The sequence below is a fragment of the Acromyrmex echinatior genome, chromosome 5, assembly GCF_024713525.1.
Source record: "Acromyrmex echinatior isolate Ae372 chromosome 5, ASM2471352v2, whole genome shotgun sequence".
Lineage (NCBI taxonomy): Eukaryota > Metazoa > Arthropoda > Insecta > Hymenoptera > Formicidae > Acromyrmex > Acromyrmex echinatior.
In genome coordinates, this window is record NC_141856.1 from 10,731,881 (window position 1) to 10,753,301 (window position 21,421).

Here is a 21,421-nt window from a genome sequence, read left to right on the forward strand (position 1 = left end):
TAGTAAATGTTAATTAATGGTGAATATACTAACGTAACACAGCGATTTATGCGTAATATCGAAACCAAGTCAGAAAGGATTAATGTAATTTTCACGTCATTATTCGCTTGTGTGCGTGCAAAAGCCATCACAAGTACCAATCGCGTCACGACTCGTAATTGTATTAGAGACGGCGAAGTACACGGTCCCTCTAAACCCGTCTATTTACTACGCGTATCTGAGATAATATTTTTCTTGCTCCAAAAGGCGAGTATTCGTTCTCCATTTTTTCGTCCGCCCGGGGACAAACGTGAAGAGGAAGCTCGCGGCGAGGACATCGTCAGTCGTCGGCGCCAGTATCCTCCGGCGGGTCTTCGACACAGTCGACAGGGTTGAATCTCGAATTAGTATTAACGCCGCGACTCTTTCGCTCGCTTTTACTAAAGCAAACATTGGTGGCGAAAAAAAGCCGAGTGCTGATGTCGATGAGTGACGACAGTTCTCGTTTAAATCGTCACCTTGCCGTTGCGCTCTTTCTATAATTACGATGTCTCCTCTTTTACACGTCTATTCACGACTGCGTCCTCTAAAATTTCTGAGCCTCCGTCGGGCGCGCCTTTGCTCTCGCACACTCATTAATACCCGGAAGAAGCTAAAAGATGCCAAGAGGTCTAGGCATGATAAAACTGAGAAACGAGACGAGACGGTATTGATGCTGCAAGTCGACGACGGCGGCGGCGGCGCCAAGACTAGTCTTGTTCGCGACGACTAATCCACGCGAGATCTTCATCGTGCAACGGCAAACAAACGGAATTGAACAATTTGTTTTCGTACGGCAGCTAAGTAGCGACCGCTATCCGGCGCGCGTGTCTTAGATCGAGGGAGGATCGAGGGAGTCGTCGATGAGAAAGAGAAAGAGAGAGAGAGAGAGAGAGAGAGAGAGAGAAAGAGACGCAAAGGGAATAAGTGATGGACGAGAACTGGCGAACGCGAAGAACGAGGAAAGAGAGAAAGCGCGACGGCGACGACGGTGACGAGGGCGAGGACGAGGACGAGGGACGCGGCGGGGCAGCACGGAGACGAGGCGACAAAATCAATTATTTTGTTAAACAACAAGCCGTGTTATGTTAGGTTTGCCAAAATAACCAAAACAACGACGCGCTCGCGTTTCTGCGTATACGCCGGTTCATTCATCCACGCTCTCACCGCGCCCACCGCCATTTCCATTCATCCTTCTACAGTGAGAAATTATCATCGAAACGGATAATCGGTGGCAAAGCGGTTTTTCCAGCAGGTCGGGATCCGATCACGCGTCTGCAGGTGTCACCGTCATTACTGTTACGTCCATTTATGTTACCGTACGCGATGGCCGCGATACGATATTATACGAGAGGTAAATTGATTGAGATTTCGGAAGAGAAATGTACAATATTTATCTGGACGGAGACCTTAATGCGTTTACATTAAGGTGATCGACTCCTTATAGGAAGAAAAAGAGGGACATTAAAAAAAATACTAATTGTCATAATTAGATTTTAATAGCTAAACATTTTTTGTAATTGTTAATAAAACGCATGAATAATATTATATCATTGTATTTGTGAATAACTATAATTCAATGTAGTATAACATATACCATATGATATGTATGAGATTACAACAAAAATTATATCAAGTTACGAGATCACATTTTTTTTAATTGTACTTTTCTATTGTGAATGTATTTTATATATTAATATTTAGGTTTATAAACGAAAAAAACAATAAACATTTTCATACGTTAATTGATTATATCTCACGCTTATTATCACTTATTACTTTCATACTTAAAAGAGAGATAATTCATAATCATATTCAGTTAGGACAAAATGTGGGCTGAAGAGTTAAATTTTGAGACTGTTTCTCTTAATTTGGAATGCGTCACCTTAGTTTACATCCGACTCCTTTCAATATGATTTGATCATACGTGCAAAATATATTTTAAAAAAATATTTATGATGTAAGATAAAACGTGCGATATTATATATAATAAATATAAAATCATAAATTTTCGAAGGCTTAATTATTCCGCAAACAATGTTTCTTTTAGACAAAGTTAGTAAGACAAAAATTATTATATTATTAAAGTTAATATATGTATAATTAAGACATAATTCAGGAAGATAAAGATCTCAAGGATATAAATTAATTATTCTCTTTTTAAATTTTTTCGAATTTATGAAACTTCACTATGATAATTATCACCTAGGCTTGATTATTATTACCAGACTTCTTTATCGGTGTATGATCTCGATTTATGATCTCGATCTAAATTTACTAGTCTTTTCGTTATGAAAAAAAAGTGATTATCTATGTAACGTTGGTACATACATGAAAAGAACGGTTTTGTTGAAATATTTAAAGTTTTACTAGATCATCAAAATAATTATTTAGGACGCTCAAATCCGAAAATCTCAAAGATAAACACATGATGTATAGAAGTATAAATATATCATTTTTTTCGGTTACTTTGACGGTTTTCTCATGAATTCGCTTTCGATCGCAATAAACACATGTACCTACGAAGTGTTGTAAAGTGTCGCGTGCGGTAAAGAAAAGGGTCGCGAAATTTCGCGATAACGCAAGGTGCATCGCCGAGCGTCAGGGACGCGGACGGGAAGGGAAGTTTCGCGGTATCATGAGCTGTGCACTCTTCAAAAAGTACGGAACGAACGAGCGAAGAAGCGATCCATTAGGTAGGAAGCCCCGGCTGACACGCCCTGACGCTATCAAAACACGCCTTAAAACTTATATTCCAGCGCCGGCGCGACGGTGGTAGTAGGAAAGCCGCGTACGTGAGATAAAATAACAGAGTGTAGTTAACAGGCTTGGGTAAAAATATTCACGCTAGCTTCCATATCTCCCTCTCGCGCGCTCGCCCTCTCTCCCTCCTTCCCATCCTCTCTCACCCCTTTTCTCGCTCTCTCTCTCTCTCTCTCTCTTTCTCTCTCTCAATTTTATCCGCGTCTACATTTCTCTCTCTTTCTTTCTCTCTTTACCGTTCTTGCTTATTCCTGCGCGTTTTTCAGTCATATATTTTGAAATTTCGCGAAATGATATGTATCATTCGCATCGATTAATCGAAACGTTCGTAAAAACAGCGGCCGCCCGGCAAGTGATTTTAATTAATTTCCCAACGATACCGATCAGTCGTGAGAAAAATTGTTTGGATTTATGCAAATTATTCTGGAAATATCGAGCTAAATCTGCATGATAAAACGTGTCCGAGGATCACGTTTCTTCTGACCAGATCACGATTCGAGTTCGTATGTGAAGTTGATTAGATTCCGTCTTCCATATTTAATTACTGAAAACATCTTTGATGAAAAAAAGTCTTTTGCAACAGTCTCAAGAAAGAAGATTAAGTATTGATCATGAATCAAGAGACCGAGTTATATATTTACTCATTTATAACTGCATTACGTTACATTTTCCGCACTAAAATGAAATAGATGTACAATTAGATATGGAGAGAAAAGAAGAGGCGAAAAATGTAAAAAATTCAGAACAAATTAGAATCTAATTGTAAGATACTCGATATTCGACGACTGATGGGTTTAGCTTCAACATAAGAAACAAACATTTTTCAGATAACCTAGATAGCACAAAATACTAAAAAATAACGAAAAAATATCTTTTTTAAGTTGATTCGATAAAGCGAAAAGATGTCTAAAGGATGACGAAACACATCGTTTTTAGATTGTCTTTTCAGCAAAACGAAAAGATATGTCTATAAGACATCTTTTAGTTTTTTGTCGAAAAGACAACTTCTCGTGTTTGAAAATCATATAAGATAGAATAAAAGATGCAGCATTATGAAAATTTTACTCGTGTTCTGAACACGAATAATGAACACTAATAAAATATTTTTTTGTAATCGAATCCTTAAAGAGAACTGATGAAAGATAATGGTTCTTGTACATAGAACACGGCAAACATTGCAGAATCCAGAAATGAGATGTATATTGTCAATCATGCAATTTCATTTCGTTTTGTGAAAAAAAATGAATTTAGGAATTCGGTGCTATTATATGTGCCAAAGTATAAAAACTAAAAGAAGTCTTAAGAACGACTAAAAGATATCCAAAAAAAGTCATCCTTTAATTACCATATGGATAAGACTAAAGATGACTAGCAGTGCTGTCATCTTTTAGTCACCTTTTCATCAATTATATTCTTTCACTAAAAAGATATCTCTATAACAATTTAGTCATCTTTTAGACGACTTTGTGCTTTCTGGAAATAAATATAATATGTAAAATATGATGTAATTACCGAATGTGAGGATCTCCAACTTTGCTCAAACAGGATGACTTCCATATTCACAAATTACATGTTCGAAACTCTCGAGCATGACTCGAGAATTCGGTGCCAAATTAGACTTGTGTCGCCATCTCTCGCATAACATATCAACACAGATTTGTAGGAAAATTATCATGTGACTAAATCGATTACCATCAGTCTCTAAATTAATTGAGAACACGTATATCGATAGTCGATCGTTCTCAAAAATATTGAAACACGATAAATATTCGATATAAATTTATAATATAAATCTTATCTGTACAATAATAAATTATAAATGTAATTGATTTTTTTTATTATACTATATTGTAAACTATAAATTATTCAAATATTATAGCGATTTCGGCTAATAATTCGGGAATACCAACGTAAATATCAAGCAGGCACGAATTGAACGATCGGGAAGTTACGCGGGAAAAATCCCTAAGAAATACCTTTTTTTCAAATTTGTTTTTTCTAAAACAAACAATGCGAAAATGATCCTTTTCATTATTTTTTATGTATTTTTTTAAGCTTATTCTACAATGTACTCTTTGTTTCCTGTTTCTTGCTTTCTACCTTTTGCTTGTTTTCCTGTTTACAACTGTTTTATCGACAATTACATTTTCCCTTATTCCCAATAATAAAAAGTTTATTTTAAATCTATTCATATATCATAACATATACAAAGAGAAACCTGAGAAAAGCTTAGAATAAACAATATATAAATGAAAGAGGAATAAGAACTTGATACTGAGCTTGATGCAAACATCTGTGTGAGAGAGAAAGTAGTAACGAATAAATGTTGATAAAATGCATGCGCCTGTTCCTCATCCCTGCTGTCCATCATCGCTGTCATTTTGTGATGTGTAGGTTATGTTCTGTGCACGTTTTGTGTAAATTAGCACAAAAAAGGAATTTAGATTTATGTAATTATTTATTTTGTAATTGCTTTTCTTTTTTACACCTTTTTATTACAAGTGAGAAAGATAAACTTCACAATCGCTGCTTCCTGACCCACATGATACTTGAACAAGGAACGCCGGAACCGACGCCAGCGCATTGAGAACATTTATGCCTATTTCCACTAATGTAGATCAACTTTAAGGCTTGTTCTACAATACGTCGTATGTCGGACGCATGCGTATGATTGGTTAATTTCTTACGGCACGACATACAACAACGTCTCCCGACTGATTCTAGACTAGGCCTAATCTCGGTTCAACTTAGGCCGGAATCAGACTATGGATCGAAGATTGAAATTAAAGATTAAATATTGAAATTTCAACAATGAGGACAAAGAAATTTTGGCTCCTTTTATTCTGATCGGTCAAACTTCAATTTTTCAATCTTCGATCTCATTCTTCAATGCGTAGTTTGATTCCGGCCTACTCTTCGTCTTTTTCTAATCTTTAGAACTAGAAAAAGACGAAGAGTAAATTAATCCGAGATTAAAGTTAATCTACATTGGTGGAAACGTACATTATCCTTACTATCTTTCTCTCTCGCACAGATGTTTGCATCAGCGCAGTCAAGTGGGCAAGTATAGGCAATGTTCTTTCCATTTATATGTATATTTTAAAAGCCATGGCGGTCTTTTTCGCATGATAGGCGAAAGCCACCGTACGCTAGCACCAGCATTATTTTTATAAAATAATGTAAACTACATATCATATTTTTGACACTGTCGATAAAATCGTGGTGTCGATAAATAAATTTGGTGCTACATTCACAAACTGTGAACACCGACAAGATACTATTAAAAACTGTTAATCCTGGACAAATTTTCAGCGGTATAAAAAAGGTCCGAAGGACCCGGAGGTAATTGAAGAACGCTGACATTATCGATAATTGATATAAATTTGCTATTATTAACATAAATATTTGGATTATGCATTATTAAATTCATGATTTTTTATTATATAAATGTTCCATAAATAAATGTGCATACTTGTAAAGCTATAATATCTTATATATTGCAGAAAAATTACAATTTTTCTCTGCAGTTATCATCTCTGTTGATAATCAAACTTTGACAATACACTGAAATTTAAAAAAAAAATCAAATATTATTGAGTTCTAAATGCATAAATATATCTATTAAACTAATAAATCATAAAATTAATACAATATTATCAGTTTTTAACTCTTAATCACTTCAATATTCTCAAGGATATTGGTCGAATTCCCATAAGGATATTGGTCTTTAATAATATCTCGTCAGTGCTGTGAATAAAAATAATATTAATTTACAAAAAAATGTTTTTTTTAATCAAATAAGGTGTTTCTTATAGATTTTTGGATGCTGAAAACGATGCCGCAAGTTAAATTTTACTAGCACATCAGGTTTTCGAAATAATTGAGATTTAATGTGCAAAAATGACTCTCTCGTAATATTTAAAATGTTTTTGTAAAGAAAAAAATTAATGTTATCTTGAAATTGTAAAATCAGAAGTTACGTATTGTTTATCCTCTATAAAATGTATTCTTTTATTTCAATATCTTAATTACTTTTTAATCACGTTATGAAGAATAATTCAAGTACACACATTGAGTTTTTCTAAGATAGTAAATTTTCCGCTTTTGATAATAAAATGTTATATAATTAAACTTATAATTATATAATTATATAATTATACTTATAATTTCTAGATATATATATATATATATATATATATATATATATATTTAATGGGATCTATAACGATAAATTACATTGTGCATATCGATAGTCACAAACTAAAAATTATAAATATAATTATATAATTATATTTAAACAATTGTTTATTAGATGATACATAAATAAATTTTCACGACCATCGATCAGTTGTGCGTTTATGTAAAATATAATAATTTGCGTCATGTATATAATATAAACTATGTTAAACAATTTTATATACACGTAGATGTAGATTATTATATTTTGCACGTAAACGCATAATCGTGATTGATGATGATGAAAATTTATTCATGGTCGATAACTTTTAAACACGGGGCCTATTTCTTGTTTTTTGTGTACTGAACCGCATTATGTATTTTTTGTTTTTGCCAAACTTTAAATAATATCTATTTCATTTTAAATACGAAATTTAAACTAATTCAACCCAAAGAATACAGGTCTAGAATCTGTTGTCGGTGTCAAAACTGATGGTCAAAAGTTTTTGTATCGATCGCCTAATCGGGGCGCTAGATGGCATTTGACGCGACATCTGACGGCGACACTATGCAAATCATCGGGTCGGCGAATAAATCAGGAAATTCCGTATATCTGATGCAAGCTTCGGTCGACAGGTGCAATACGTTGCGTGTCGCACGATCGAGTTGCTCGACCCTCGCGTAAAAGCAGCTAAGTGTAATCTCGTCGATTGCGCCACATCGCATGATTCTGCGAGGCAGTGGAGGAACACGAACATTAGTAGGTATCTCAACTATTAATTATTAATTGTTAATGCAAATCACGCTTCTTCCTTTTAAACATATGGAATGCTATTATGAAAGGATCTTCCGATCTTGTATTCCGGCAATTGTGTTTGCAATCGTCATACGATCGGCAATCTCACGCCTACGTCGCGCGGCGCGATGCGATGCCATATTTGGAACGACCAGAAGCCTTGAAACAAAGTCGCAATTCGCGATAACATATTTAAGACGGGTTCTTGTATCGAAGTGTGCTATATAAGTTTCCGAAATGCAGACGTGCGAAAGAAAGAGAAGAGAGATACGAGTGTAATCGGACGTAAGAGTTCACCGTGATAGGCAAATTTCGGTTTAAATTTGGCGCCCGCGCGAAGCGCGCGCGGCACCAGCCAATCGCAGAGCGGCGCGCATGCGCGGCGGAGAAGCGCGCGTTCGCGCCGTCGCGCCATTGCGGCGGGTTTGCGGGTCGGACTTTAGCATCGGACCGATCGGACGTTGCGGCAGCGACGAACGAATCCGATTGGATGGCGTGGCCCACGAAGGCCACATCCGGTCAGCGGAGCTGCAGTATTGGTCGATCGCGCGCGACGGCATCATGGTGATGGTGGCGAACGAAGTTGGTCGAATCTTCTATATATATTATTGATAAATAGCTCGCGTCGCGTTGCCGAGCATTGCCGAGTGCGACTTTCCGTAAAGCGTAAAGCGGCTTTGAGGAAGAGCCGACGGAACGTGCGCGTCTATATTGACCGATCGCGCGTGGTTTTAACGGCTATCACCTCGCTGCCGTGTGCGAGGCGTTTCACGCGACGGTGTCTCGTGCGTGCGTGCGTGCGTGTGTGCTTCGGACGTACTTCTTTTGCGCGTGGAAGAAAGGAAGCGCCGCGGATGGCCGATGTGTAGCACATACGACGTACCGTGACGACAGTTACGTGAGAAGAGAGCGAGGGAGAGAGGGATACGCGGACGTGGAAAGAGAGAGAGAGAGATAGTAAGAGAGCGAGAGAACGCGCGCGCGTCGCCTCGCAAACGGAGATCGGCGGTGGACGAGAGCAGCCGAGCGCGAACGACGGGATTATCGTGTACGTTTCTGGGTGTGACGGACGTGGTCGCAGTCGGAGATCGGTGCGTGGCTTGTACCGGTGACATCGTGCACGAGGTGGTGTTGTGCGCGAGAGTGGCCCCCTAGGGCCGAAGCCCAGGCAGCGTTCCCTCGCTAAAGCCTGCGGCGCTATCCCACGAGAGCATGCCGAGCCCGGCCACGAAGAGGTGAGAGCGAGCGAGATAGAGATAGGGAGGGAGCGGGATGAGAGTGAATGAGAGAGAGAAAGAGAGAGAGCGCGCGCGAGCGCGCGAGGGTAGCATAAGAGAAAGAGAGAGTCGAGTGTGAGGGGCAGAGAGGGAGAGAGAAACGAGCGAATGAGTGAGCGAGCAAGAAAGGAAAGAGAGCGTGCGTTGTAACCCGTGAATCCGAGGGAAGCGACTACCTTCGAGGCCTGTTTTTTGCTCCGCCATTGTACATTGCGAGACGACCGATCGTCTCGGTGGCGGCATCACGGAGGAAGCCGCTCGTTTTTATACGAACGACGCGCGGGCGTGTTCCTGTTCGCGGCGTCTTCATCGTTCGAACCGACGACGAGGAGAGGAGGTGAAGAGGAGAAGGAGGTAGTAGGTGAGGAGGAGGAGGAGCTAGAGGTAGTGGATGATATCGGTCGTCGTCGCGGCCCCTGGTCATACCGTCTGCGTGTTCGCGTGTGTTTGTTCGGGTCGGATGTGCTGCTCCTCGACGCGACGACGGCGTAAAAACGCGCTCGATACTCTCTTCGTCGCGTGAACGGAACGCGGGAGCGCGCGGCGCGACGCGACGGGACGGGGAGTTCGAGGTAATAGTGGCCGATTCCGGATTGAGCAGAGTGGCGCGTCCTTTCGCGATGAGGTCTCTTCGCGTTCTCTGATTCTCTCGCGCCACGACGGCACCGAAAGAGATTCGCGAGAGTATCTCAATGCTGCTACGAGATTGTATGTTCTTCGTCGAGCGCTTTTGTTCTCGTTAAATGGAGCCGGTCCGTAGATTCTTTGATCTCTCGTGACTGCCGTTTGTCAGTGAGCAGATAGATGACTAGAGCAATGTAAAGCCGGCTCCCGACGACCGCGTGTTTAGAGCGGAGTATCTTTTGCGGAACGTGTTGTACGTTCGCTCTGCACGTTTGAAAAAAAAATGTGCGGCGCGATGCGGCACGTTATGCAATAGACGCCGCGCGCGCGGCGTGCGGTCGACGACGACGACGACAACGACGACGGCGACGACGGCGATGACGAGGAAGAAGGAGGAGGAGAAGGAAGCAGCAACGGCGGCGGCTCCCGTTCTCTCGCGGCTCTTCATTCGTAGTCCGTTCTTTTTCATTAATCCGCCGCGAGTGTATCACGTGGTAATGCGTCAGACCGTGTGCCGCTGCTTTAATTTACCTGCCTGCGTTACGAGCCCGCGCATTGGTGTGCGTGCATGCGTGCGTGCGTGCGTACGTACGTATGTATGCCGCGACGGCGTGATGATAAAATTACGACACGTCGCGCCGTGAGCGAAGAAGGAAATTCGCAACCCTCGGGAGAGCCCAGTTCGACTCCCTTTCCCTCAACCTTTCCCCGCTCCTCTGGCCTCTCCTCCCTTTCCTCCTGCTTTCGCCCGTCCTGCCGGCGCTCCCGGTCGAAGTCTCCCCTTCCTCCTTCCCCCCTCCCTTCACCTCTTTCCCACCGAATCCTTTTTCCTTTCGGGATTTCGTCCGCTTTCGATTCCTCTCATCCCGCGGTTACCATATTTCTTTCTCTTTTTTTTTTCTCTCGCCTTTGTCTCACTTGGTCGCAGTCGACAATACGCCCGATTACCCCGTCGCGGTGAAATATCGGGCTACTTCCGGTGCGATTGCACGCGTCTGTAACTCGTTCGTGCGTGTTTCATCTTCCTCGCCTCCGTCGTTTTTTTTTTTATTGTGCAGCGCCGTAGATACGCGCCACGAGATCCAGTTCGCAAGACTCGATCGAAAAAACTCGTGTTCGATTTTTAAAAAGCTCGATTTAACAACATTCGCTTTGCGTCGCGACAGATCGGAAGAGGACGCGTGCGCCGGAGCTCCACGTTGATAGCTTTGATAAGACGGAGCGGCAGGGGGGAGAATAAGGAGAGAGAAATTTGATTGATAAGCGACACGATCGCGGATCAGCTGGCTCTACCGACTCGGTGCGTGGGTTTCTCGGAACGTTAATGACGAGGAAAAAAAAAACAAAAAAAAATACTTATATGTTCGTAAACGCGAAGGATTTACTCTATCTCAATGTATCGATTTGAGATTTGTTGTTTGTATTATCGCCGGTCATCGTGTGAGTCATTTGTGTATCGGGCGCCTCGATGGGTGTCTCCGTGTCGTCTGCTATCAATTGTTCTCGACGCCCCGTATCGCTCCCCGTATTTGTCGATTTCGTTTTATTTCTCGACCACTCGTCTGAGCTCCACACGTTCGCGCCCGCAAGATCCATCACGATCCAGCTATGTTTATTGCGCAATATTATCCACGCTGAAATACCGCAAACATTGTAACTATAGCAACGTCGTATCGTCGGACGCACTTTGGAAGTTCAAATTTTATTGCGTACGATCGAAATTATTTTCGACGGAGTCGAATGAGAGAAGAAGGCGAACTGTGCGGTTTTACTAGCGACGATCGATTATTTTTGTCCCACGATTTGCTCCGAGATCCTTTTTTTTTTATAACTGAACTAGTAAACTTTTGTTTGTACTTGAGATGAATCGGATATATGTTTGAAATTTATCACTAAGAAAAAAAATTCGTCTGATCAAATAATTTAATTCGTCTTTATTTCTTTTAATGAACAATATGTGTAAGTCAAACATATTTTATTTGAATTAAATTCATATATTCTCCAAAGAAATAAAGCTAAGTAAATTAATTTATGCCCGTCTTTACCAAGTATAAGTTAATTTTAATTTCAATTTGCTCTTTATCTTTGTTTTAATTCTTGGAATTAGAAAGAGATGAGTTAGTTGAACCAAGATTAAAATTAAACTAATTGATAGAAATGAACGTCAAGCGAACAATTAATTTAATCAAATGAACAATTTTTTTTGTAGTAGCGAAAATGAAAAGTCCAACTTTATTGCAGTTCAGTTTAGCAATAAAAAACAAGCCTATTATTTTCAAATACACACACAAACACATACACACACACACACACACACACACACACACACACACACACATGCAGCGAAAGACGTTAAAAAGAATCAAGTGTCTCACAAATATAAAAGTTGTACAATTTTTTGATCACCGACACTTAAGTTTATAAGAATCTGATAAGATAAAACCATTTGAAAATTAAATGTCGTAAACGCGTTGTTAAGCGTGACTCATCTGTTGAATAGCTTGGGAATCTATTCCAATTGCAATTAATGTACCGTTCAACTCTCGAGAGATTCTGTCGATATTTGCACTGTCTAAAATCTTAGCAGACTTAAAAAAGGCGTTGAAGTGTTAAAGCATAAGAGTTAAAATTATAAAGAAAAGAAATGGGTGGATTTGCGCGGTAAACGAAAGTCTGCGTCCCTTGCCTGCATCCAAGGCGCATCTCGGTGAAGTGAGTACATCGACGCGCCGATGATACTCGGACGCGAGTACTCGACCGTAAAATGTTTTCCTGGAATTAAGCTAATGATGGTGGTTTGCAGCTTTCGCTGCAGAAGCGCGCGCGCGTCTTTGGTGAGCGTAGCGTAGGGCATCTGTGACCTGACGTTACCTCCTTTTCTTTTCTCTCTTTTCCAGGATGCATTCGCAGAAGAAGAGCGGTACGCGACACAGGACAGCTTCTACTATCTCGATGCGCTCGGAAATATTTTAATAGCGCCACGTTGTCAACTGTAGCGAACGGTGAGAGACTGCTGCGAATTATTGCACGGGCACAAAGTCCGACTCTGGGAAGTTGTCGCCCTGAAACTGCATAGCATCATTGCAACGACTACAAGAGAATCGTTGTTATCATTGTCCTCATCGTCGTTATCGTTATTATTGTGGTGAGACGTTTTCGTTTATGTTGCGAAAGGACACTTTGGGATACGTCACTTAAGAAGACGTCATGCTACGCTTCCTCAAACGTGGAAACGAAGTGAGTTAGATTCGTATTTTTGTGTTCTCCATAATTTCGTTCTGCTTTCTTCGAAACGAAATCTATTGAGAGTGTATACACATGTCACGCGGCACTGCTCCAACGGCAGTTATCTATGTAGCTTAAAAAATGTTATGTAATTTTGCGTAACGCATAGATAACCCCGTTCGAACGTGCGATTAAAGGGCTTGGCATCATTAAGTTTTTTAAGAATTCTTCCATTGAATGATACATGAAACTTGTTTGCAAAAAGTTGAAAATAAAATATTATCTGGAATTATTTCTGAGCTGTTTATTTTTAAAATTTTATATAACTCGTTGTTTCAGTCGTTTACTTTTTAAAGTTTGTGCAATGAAACGCGACGAGATATGATGCAATATTTCAATTTTTGCAGGAAATCGGTATCGTCTTGTGATAAACCATGGAAATTCGTGATCGATAACATGGGAGATACAGTGGAAACAACGTAATAACGTGGCCGCGGATGATGGCAGGCCAATGATAAACTGTTTATTAAAATAAAAGAGGAAACAGTTAGGACAAAGAGTCGAAGTCGGAACAGTGTGAACAGGGCGACGCGACGGACGGTAAGGGAGGCAGCACAGAGCCGTAGTAATGGATGAATGGGAGTGAGCGCGGCGCACGGGAAGTGCAGGAGCGGCGGACGCGCACTTTGTGGCACGTCGTGGGAGCCTCTGGATGTGGAGGCCGCGGCACTGGCAGCGTCAGTGGCAGTGATGGCCCCTGCTCTGACGGAAGGTGGTCCTCAAAAGCCTGAAAACTTGCTCCCTACCCTACCAGCCGCCAGCGGCTTTCTGTCCCCCGATCAGGCCACGCAGGTGTGCCAAAACCGTGAGATTCTGTCCAAGTTTGTGGTGCCGGCGAACGTGCAACCGTCGAAGATCGACGAGCAGTGCTTGCATGGTATCTCAAAGGACCTCATACGCGATGTCATTAACTCCAAGTATGCAAACAACCTCGACTCGCTATCCGCGTTTACGAATGCGTCCGACTTGATCGGATCAAGGAACGGTGCGGCGTGTTTGCAACAGCAGGCGGCGGCGCCGGCGGCGGCGGAGGCGGCGGAGGAGGAGGAAGAAGAGGAGGAGGACTTTGAGCGGCCGGTCACGCTGCCGGACGCCGGTCACGCCGAGGGGAAGGAGATCGACATTATAATGAACGACCCATCTATGGGTGATCAAACGAACAACATGGGTTTCTTGAAATCGAGCGTGGACTTGCCCCTGGTGGCTAATGAGACCGAAACGGAAGACAATAAGAATCTGGATGTCGATCAGATCATGGCCTTCGGTACCGATATCACGGCTGAGCAGTGCAACATGGCGAATGTCGCTGATATCGGGCACAACGTGGAGGAGATTTTACAGGTCATTAATTCGATAGAGGGCGCGGGGAGTACCGAGAACATTTCTACGGACGTTGGTGAGCCAGTGCAAGGCGCTGTCGACAGCGTGGAAATGTTTGCTATGCCCGAGGAAGGATTCGCGTCCTTCGAACGGGACTTACTTAACGACGTGGACGTTATGAGTCTTTGCAACGATAATATGAATATCACAGTGGACACGGTGGACCAGCAAAAGTCCAACAGTTTGAGATCGCAACAGGACATTGTGGCACAGAAACAATTCGAGAATGAAAGGAGATGCGCGTTTTTAATGAGAAGACTGAGGAAACTTCAAATGAGAATAATAGGCAGACACGTGGCGGAAGAGAATACCGGTGTTCTCGAATTAGCCCATCACGGAGTAAAAAAATATCTTCTACAAGAATTGGTTAATATTGGTTCGAAATCTAACGTAAGAAACTTTCCCGAGATTGGTGGTAGTTTACATTCGTTCCTGCAGAAAATTGAGAAAATGTGTGTTGCTCAGAGTAATAGTGTGAATCGTCAAAGAGTGTGTCGATACTTTGGTGGAGGGTCACGTGATAGCGTGGGTGGTACATCTGGCAATAATGGTAATCGTCAGCCAGTATTTGGTACCCCTCAGGTTAAACTAAATGGTGAAGAAGTGGAAAATATGGCTGGATCTTTGTCCACGCAATTACATATTTTGGAATCTAACTTGGATTCGGACTGTACAGCATCCAGCAGTGGTGGAGAAAGTTGCGATGAAATGCAGACATTTAACAATTCACAACAACAACGTCTGTCCATGTAAGTTACGCTTAACCAAAAATTTAATATTAATATTAATTTTACATTAAGTACAAATGCATTTACACATTCTGCTTTTATCAATTTTGTGCAATTTATTAATTTCTTTTGTACTTATTTAAGAAATATATTATAAAATTATGGCGCTTTATGAGGAGAAAGAATATATAAAAAATGGCTTGTTTATTTAATTTGAATAGGTTAAAAGTACTCCAGATATATTTCTGAATTATTACTTTGAACAATTGCACTTTTTCTGTATATTATGTAATGAACAATTATAACAAGTCATTATAAATAACTTAATTCTATATGATTGTCAGAGTAATTTAGTTTTTGTTACAAGTAACTTCATCCACAATATTTAATTTAGTATTATTGATTTTATATTATTTAATATTATTTAATTTAATATTACTATTTCAACTATTTAATCTTTATTATTCAATTTTATTATTCAATTTTTATCATTAAATCGTAGTAAAAATATTTATTGTTTTAAATGCTTAGATGATTTTTAGATAGGCTTTCTAAAGCTTTTTATTTTCTAATTGTTCATGACTCAAGAGTTATGATATCAAAATAAGCGGTAATTTCCTTAGTTTCTAAAAAATTTCAAAATTTTATATATATATAATAAGTAATGAGTTAATCATTGCAGTTGAAGAAAATGGACCGAAATATGTTTTTTGGCTCGGTTCTGGATTCTTTATTATTTGTTTATTTATGAAATATTCTGTTTCGAAAACGCGTTCATAATATTTTAATGTTTGGCATGCAGATTTAATGCATGTTTCGTCTGTAATTGCAATAATATTGTGCATATTATGTTTGAGTAAAGTAATTCTGTAAAACAAAGTGGAAAGATTGAAAATAATAATTTATTATAAAATTTGTCGAATTCTCATAACGCTTCTCTAATGTCGCGACATTCTATCTAGTTTTTACGATAATAGGCTACACTGATTTGTTACACAACGTATGATCTTTAATTTTGCAAATCAGTAGGCCAATCGTATTGTTACATTATTTGCACAGATCGAAAAGAGCAGCATGGAGATATGCACAGGATCGTGCAGGTGTAGCATCACGGTGGATCTGGCTACAGGCACAGATATCAGATTTAGAATACAAAATTAGACAGCATAACGATCTGCAACGGCAGGTTAGGGCCGCGAAAGGCCTGGTCGTTCTTGAAAATGCAGAAACCGTTAATGGATACAGTGGCGCTCTACCAGGTTCCACTGGACGATGCAATTCGTCCGAGGGCGAATTACCAGCTAGTAGGACGCGTCCATTTGTATGGAATTTTTATAGAAAGCGAAAGCTTTTGCAAGTCGACAGGCTACACGAAGTTTCAAAGCGTGCAGCTAAAGCGTCAACAGTGAGATGCAATTGTGATCATGTATTGCCTGCATGTGCTTTATGTACAGGAAGGCTAGATCCAATGCAGCCACAAGAACCAATTGAACAGCTTTCTGTACAGGAACGTGTAGCACTTGTTGATTCCAGTTTTCATCCGGTGTTGTCATTCTCTGATGGTATGTTTATTTGTAAATGTAATACAAATTCCATTGTTTAAATTCTTGCTTCATTCAATACAAAATATCTATATGTTGATAAGGACGTAATATGTATACAATTTAGAGTAGGTCTGTTCAATTTTAGCTTCGGAGCCAAAACGCAAAGCCATCAACGCTTTATCAACACTTTATAGTTCCCGAAATCTTGCGTTTTGAACTCCGGAACTAAAATTGAATAAGTCTGATTTAGAGGCTTGTTTTGTCCTTTATCTTAAAATTGAACTTCCTCCACAGTTCAGCTTTTTTCTTTTTACATTGGAGAGAAAAAGATAAAAGATAAATCATACAAAGAAGTTCAGTTCTGGAGTATGGAAAAAAAACAAGCCTTAGGAAAGCCCTTAGGAAAGTTCATGCGTTGTACATATTTGCAGTTTATTAGAGTCTTTTTCACCAATTTTCGGTTAAGCTAATTAACGGTTAACTCGCAGTAGTGCTAACAGTTGTCTGAAGAGGAGAAGAAAGAAGAAAATGTGATGCATTAACTGCCCGTTGACACTTCGAATTAACTGTCAATTGGCTTAAGAGATTGATGAAAAAGGCTCTTATAATAATATTCAGAAATATTCTAGTGTATCTGATTTTTGATATAGATTAAAATCTATTATTTCTTATTTCTTCTATTGTATCTACACCCTTAGTCTTTTCTGTAGTTTTGAATTTTTAAATAAATTTTAATAAAAGTGCAAAATTGTTGAACAATAACGAAAATTTCTCTGACTATCCTTTGTTTATTGTAGAAATTGTACATGGAACACATTTAGAAGCTATTATGAAATCAGTGGAGTGGCAGCAGAAAATGTTGAGAGGCAATTTGCGAGTTACCCGAGTGAAAGATAAAGATAGCAACGAACGAAGAAATAAAAAACTTCCTAATAGAACGAAGTATACCGCGCGATTAAAGAAATCATCTTCTACTATTCTTACAGCACGTACGTATTACAAAGATGTTCATTTTGCACAATCTATGTTCTTATTAAAAGAGTGAGTCACTCTCGTTGTTTGTTTCTCTGGTGTGAAATAACGTATACCTTTTTTAACAGGGATTAAGAGAAAAATGTTGAAAAATGAAAAGAGAAATAGACTCAGTCACGAGAGAAGCGTGCCTGGATTGAATAAGAAAAAAGTATCAAAGTTGCCGACTGAGGATGACGACGACGTTAGCGCACTTTCAAGTTCCAGCAAACACTCATCTCCAGTGCCTTCTCCATTGCAACATGTTACTGCCTCGACGGAGAAAAACGTTGTTAAAGAGAAAAGTTCCAATTCACATGGGTAAGCGCTGTTTGATGCATCGTTTATGCATCGATTACTCTTCCATTAACGAGATCACTATATCGATCCCGCACGCGAAATTTTCCATAATGTGGAATGCGAATACCTATTTGAGAATATAAAATGGAGGATACTTACGTTTCATATTCATGAAATCACCAGTCGCTATCGTTCTTATGAATTCAAAACAAAATACTAAAATATCGAACTGTCCATGACTCATTTGTAATATATATATATATATATATTTTTTTTTTAAGGCGTTTGCGACAAAACTCGTACGACATCGACAATATAGTCATTCCTTATAGTGTCGCTGCTTCAACTAGACCTGAAAAGTTACAATATAAGGAGATACTAACACCAAAGTAAGATATATATTTATATAATCCACAGTTATTTCAATTTCTAAATAAATTTAATTTAATTTGACGTCATTATTGTTTCATTAAAGCATTTCTCTATTTTTTTTATCATTAAAGATGGAGATTGTGTGAGGAACCCGCGAAAATGGATGTAAAGAATGGTGTGATGCACAGGCCTGATGAGGACAGTGACGTAAGTAGATAATGAGATAATCGCTTATATGCGATAAAAAGCAACGCGATAAAAAAATGAAGCAACTTATTATTTCTTCTTTTGTAACTCAATGATCATATGACTGACAGTTTGAAGATTTGTCGGATGAAACGATCGCTCTGAGGCACGAACGTAGCGAACGCGAAGAATACAAACGTAGGACATATACGCCAAACCAAACACGTATTCGTCATAATCGTCGTATCGATAGCAGAGCAGACAGCGGTGCGAACACGCCAGGTATGTTGCCCCGCATTTATCATGAATTTTTATCATGCCGTTATTATGAGCTGTTCATTATTTCAATTATATTAGGTGTTGGAATTAATTCGTAGCGTTTTTAATGAAAGAATGTTATTTATTTCACATGAGCATTAAAAAATACATTAATGAAAGTACTTCCCATCACTTGTAAAACGCTACGAATTAATTCCAACACCTAATATTATCCTTTTTCTTCAAGATATTTTTTTAATTAGTTGTCTTCGGTGCTATTTAATAAAACTATTTAATAAAAAAATCAATGAAATTATATCTTTATAAGAGAAAAAAAATTCTCTTTTAGATCCTATGTCGCCGCACGCGAGCAGTGACTTTGGTGGAAACGTGATATCTCCAATCACGTCTCCACCTGCCACTCCGTCTCAGGTGCAGGACACAGAGTCATCGGGTTTAGATTCGCACCGATCGTCTGCTTTACAAAATTCTTTGCGACGTCGCACTATGCCCTCTATGAGACTTGGGAAAGACGATACCACAGTCGCATTTACCGAAGATGATAACGAGGTAAGTACACGCAGTAATGATATCTCGTATCGTTTAAATAAATATCACGTGATATTGTAATATTCCTGAAATTTTTTCATACAGATATTGCCGTATGAGCCAAGAGTATTCCCATTATCTGAAGAAGCTTACGACAAGATGTTGGAAGTGATGCCGGATGGACATTGGCAAGCTTCATCGACGTCTTTATGCTCCCGCGAAGAAGATAAAGGCGATGATGTACGTACGTTGTACTTGTACTAATATCTCTTGCATCGAGTATCTAAGTGAGAAAATTTAATTATATAAAATGTATGTGGGTGCTAGTACTGACTATTAATATACACTTTGAGCCAACTTTCATGGCTCCTCTCGAGGCTATTTCCGGTAAGCAGTACCACTTGACGCTTCATACTTCTGTAACGTAATTCATTTTATTTTTCATCTCACATACACATAGACACACGCAATTAGCAAATATTTAATGATGAAAAAATATCGCGTTAAATTAACGCGACCGTTACTTTCTATATGTTATAGAATCTTTTACACAACTCTAGTTTGCTCCTTGGTTCATGCAGCTGCCGTATGAGAGCTTGCAATCTTAAATAGAATTTTTTCGCAAAGCGACCAATTGGGCCAATAGGTGATTGCCGACGATGACAGTCGTGTTTAACTATTTGTATTTCTACGTTTCTAGGAAGCTGAAATGGATTCTCCCGAATCGGATTCGACCGAATCGGCTTGTTGCGATATAGACGGTGAGGATCCCAATGATCCCGAGTGGACAGTAGCTGACGATAGAGACACTGAAAAGGAGAGAATACGTCCGACGGCTAAAAGATAGGATATAAAACTCTTAATAAGTACAGTATGTCTACGTCGTTACTATATATATATATATATATATATATATATATATATATATATATGTATGTATATACATACACACATCATATATATATGCAGAAGCTACCTGTCAATTGTTATATATACCTATCGGTCATGTAACATTGCACCTTAAGTTAATTATGAACCTGTAAAGTGTATTATAAATATAAATTTTATAACTTCATTCTCTCTGCTTAAATTAATGAAAAAACCTTAATTAATTATTATTTTTTTTAAGTATTGCTATTTTGGCCAAAGCATTAGAACTTTAACGTCATATTACATTTAGGATATGCATTATTGATTTTTTGCTCTGTTACACAAATAATAGATAGTATTAATTTCTCTGAAAGAAGTGGAATCTCATGACAAATTGAGCGGTTTTGTACAAAACTATATTTATGTTTGCGATCAAAGCTCTTCACTTTAAATAAAAGTGCCAATCGAATTGTTCTGTAGCACTGTGTACCTTCCAATATATACATGCTTTTTCTATTTTGTGAAAAAGAATTATCGCAGTCTGCGTGACATACTCTACGAGAAATGTTAATATTACAAATAATGTACGTTACAGTTTTACTTATTATATCAAAACTTGTATTTAAATCCCTGTACATTGTCCGTAACGTAACTTTTGCACCTAATTTCGCAAACATAATTTATGTAACAGTCAAAATCAGTTTCTTTAAGCATAGATTTTTTTTTAGAATTAAGATAATCCTGTTTTAATTTTCGTATATGACCGAGTCGTGTCTTAAGATATTACTATTACATTATACACACAGGTAAGGATAACGTTATAAAAAATAAAATTATAACAGAGAAATTGTAAATTTATGTATCATAAAAGATATTCTTGACATAGCGTGTGAAGAAATTTGATGTAGAAACTACTAATATTAAAAATGTGTTATTAGTTAAATTCTGATGCTCTGTATTTTGACTGTTATGTTATCATTGGTATAATTTGTGAAGTATATATTCACTTGTTAATTTAAGCGTTCATATAAATAAAGTCTTGTGTCACTGTGATTTCGCAATTTTCTATAGTCTGTGATACTACATGTATTTTCTTTCGTATTAAAAGTTTTATAACCAGGCAAAATGTCTACGAATTCTTAAAAGTCGCATGCGTTTCAATTTTGTATATCACTTTTATGAGATGCAAATAAAAATAGGTGACAACAGAAATTGTTCTTTCTTTTACAACATGCAAATTCTCATGCAAACATTTCGTGATTATTACTTATCTATCTTCAGCAT

General features: G+C 38.8%; 1 protein-coding gene across 4 annotated transcripts; it reads left to right on the forward strand.

The window, feature by feature from the left end:
* Positions 1 to 7,620: 7,620 nt before the first annotated feature.
* Positions 7,621 to 21,349, forward strand: nsl1 (non-specific lethal 1). Of its 4 annotated transcripts, none has more exons than XM_087406599.1 (12): positions 7,621 to 7,717; positions 12,552 to 12,891; positions 13,287 to 15,068; positions 16,107 to 16,609; positions 17,389 to 17,580; positions 17,692 to 17,923; positions 18,184 to 18,291; positions 18,406 to 18,481; positions 18,592 to 18,742; positions 19,068 to 19,288; positions 19,373 to 19,507; positions 19,968 to 21,349. In XM_087406599.1, the coding sequence occupies exons 3-12, from the start codon at positions 13,516 to 13,518 to the stop codon at positions 20,112 to 20,114; spliced, it is 3,318 nt and encodes a 1,105-aa protein (XP_087262725.1). In that variant the 5' UTR covers positions 7,621 to 7,717; positions 12,552 to 12,891; positions 13,287 to 13,515; the 3' UTR covers positions 20,115 to 21,349. The 4 variants fall into 4 exon arrangements, with proteins under 4 accessions (XP_087262725.1, XP_011066787.1, XP_087262726.1 ...); XM_011068485.2 differs by lacking the exon at positions 7,621 to 7,717 and adding an exon at positions 8,268 to 8,988; XM_087406600.1 differs by lacking the exon at positions 7,621 to 7,717 and adding an exon at positions 9,002 to 9,391.
* Positions 21,350 to 21,421: the final 72 nt, after the last annotated feature.

Coding starts and splice junctions, on each gene's coding strand:
- nsl1 (XM_087406599.1), top strand. CDS start 13,516: ATGGGAGTGAGCGCGGCGCACGGGAAGTGCAGGAGCGGCGGACGCGCA. Junction 18,292..18,405: donor AAGGAGATACTAACACCAAA/GTAAGATATATA, acceptor TTATCATTAAAG/ATGGAGATTGTGTGAGGAAC. Junction 18,743..19,067: donor CAGCGGTGCGAACACGCCAG/GTATGTTGCCCC, acceptor ATTCTCTTTTAG/ATCCTATGTCGCCGCACGCG.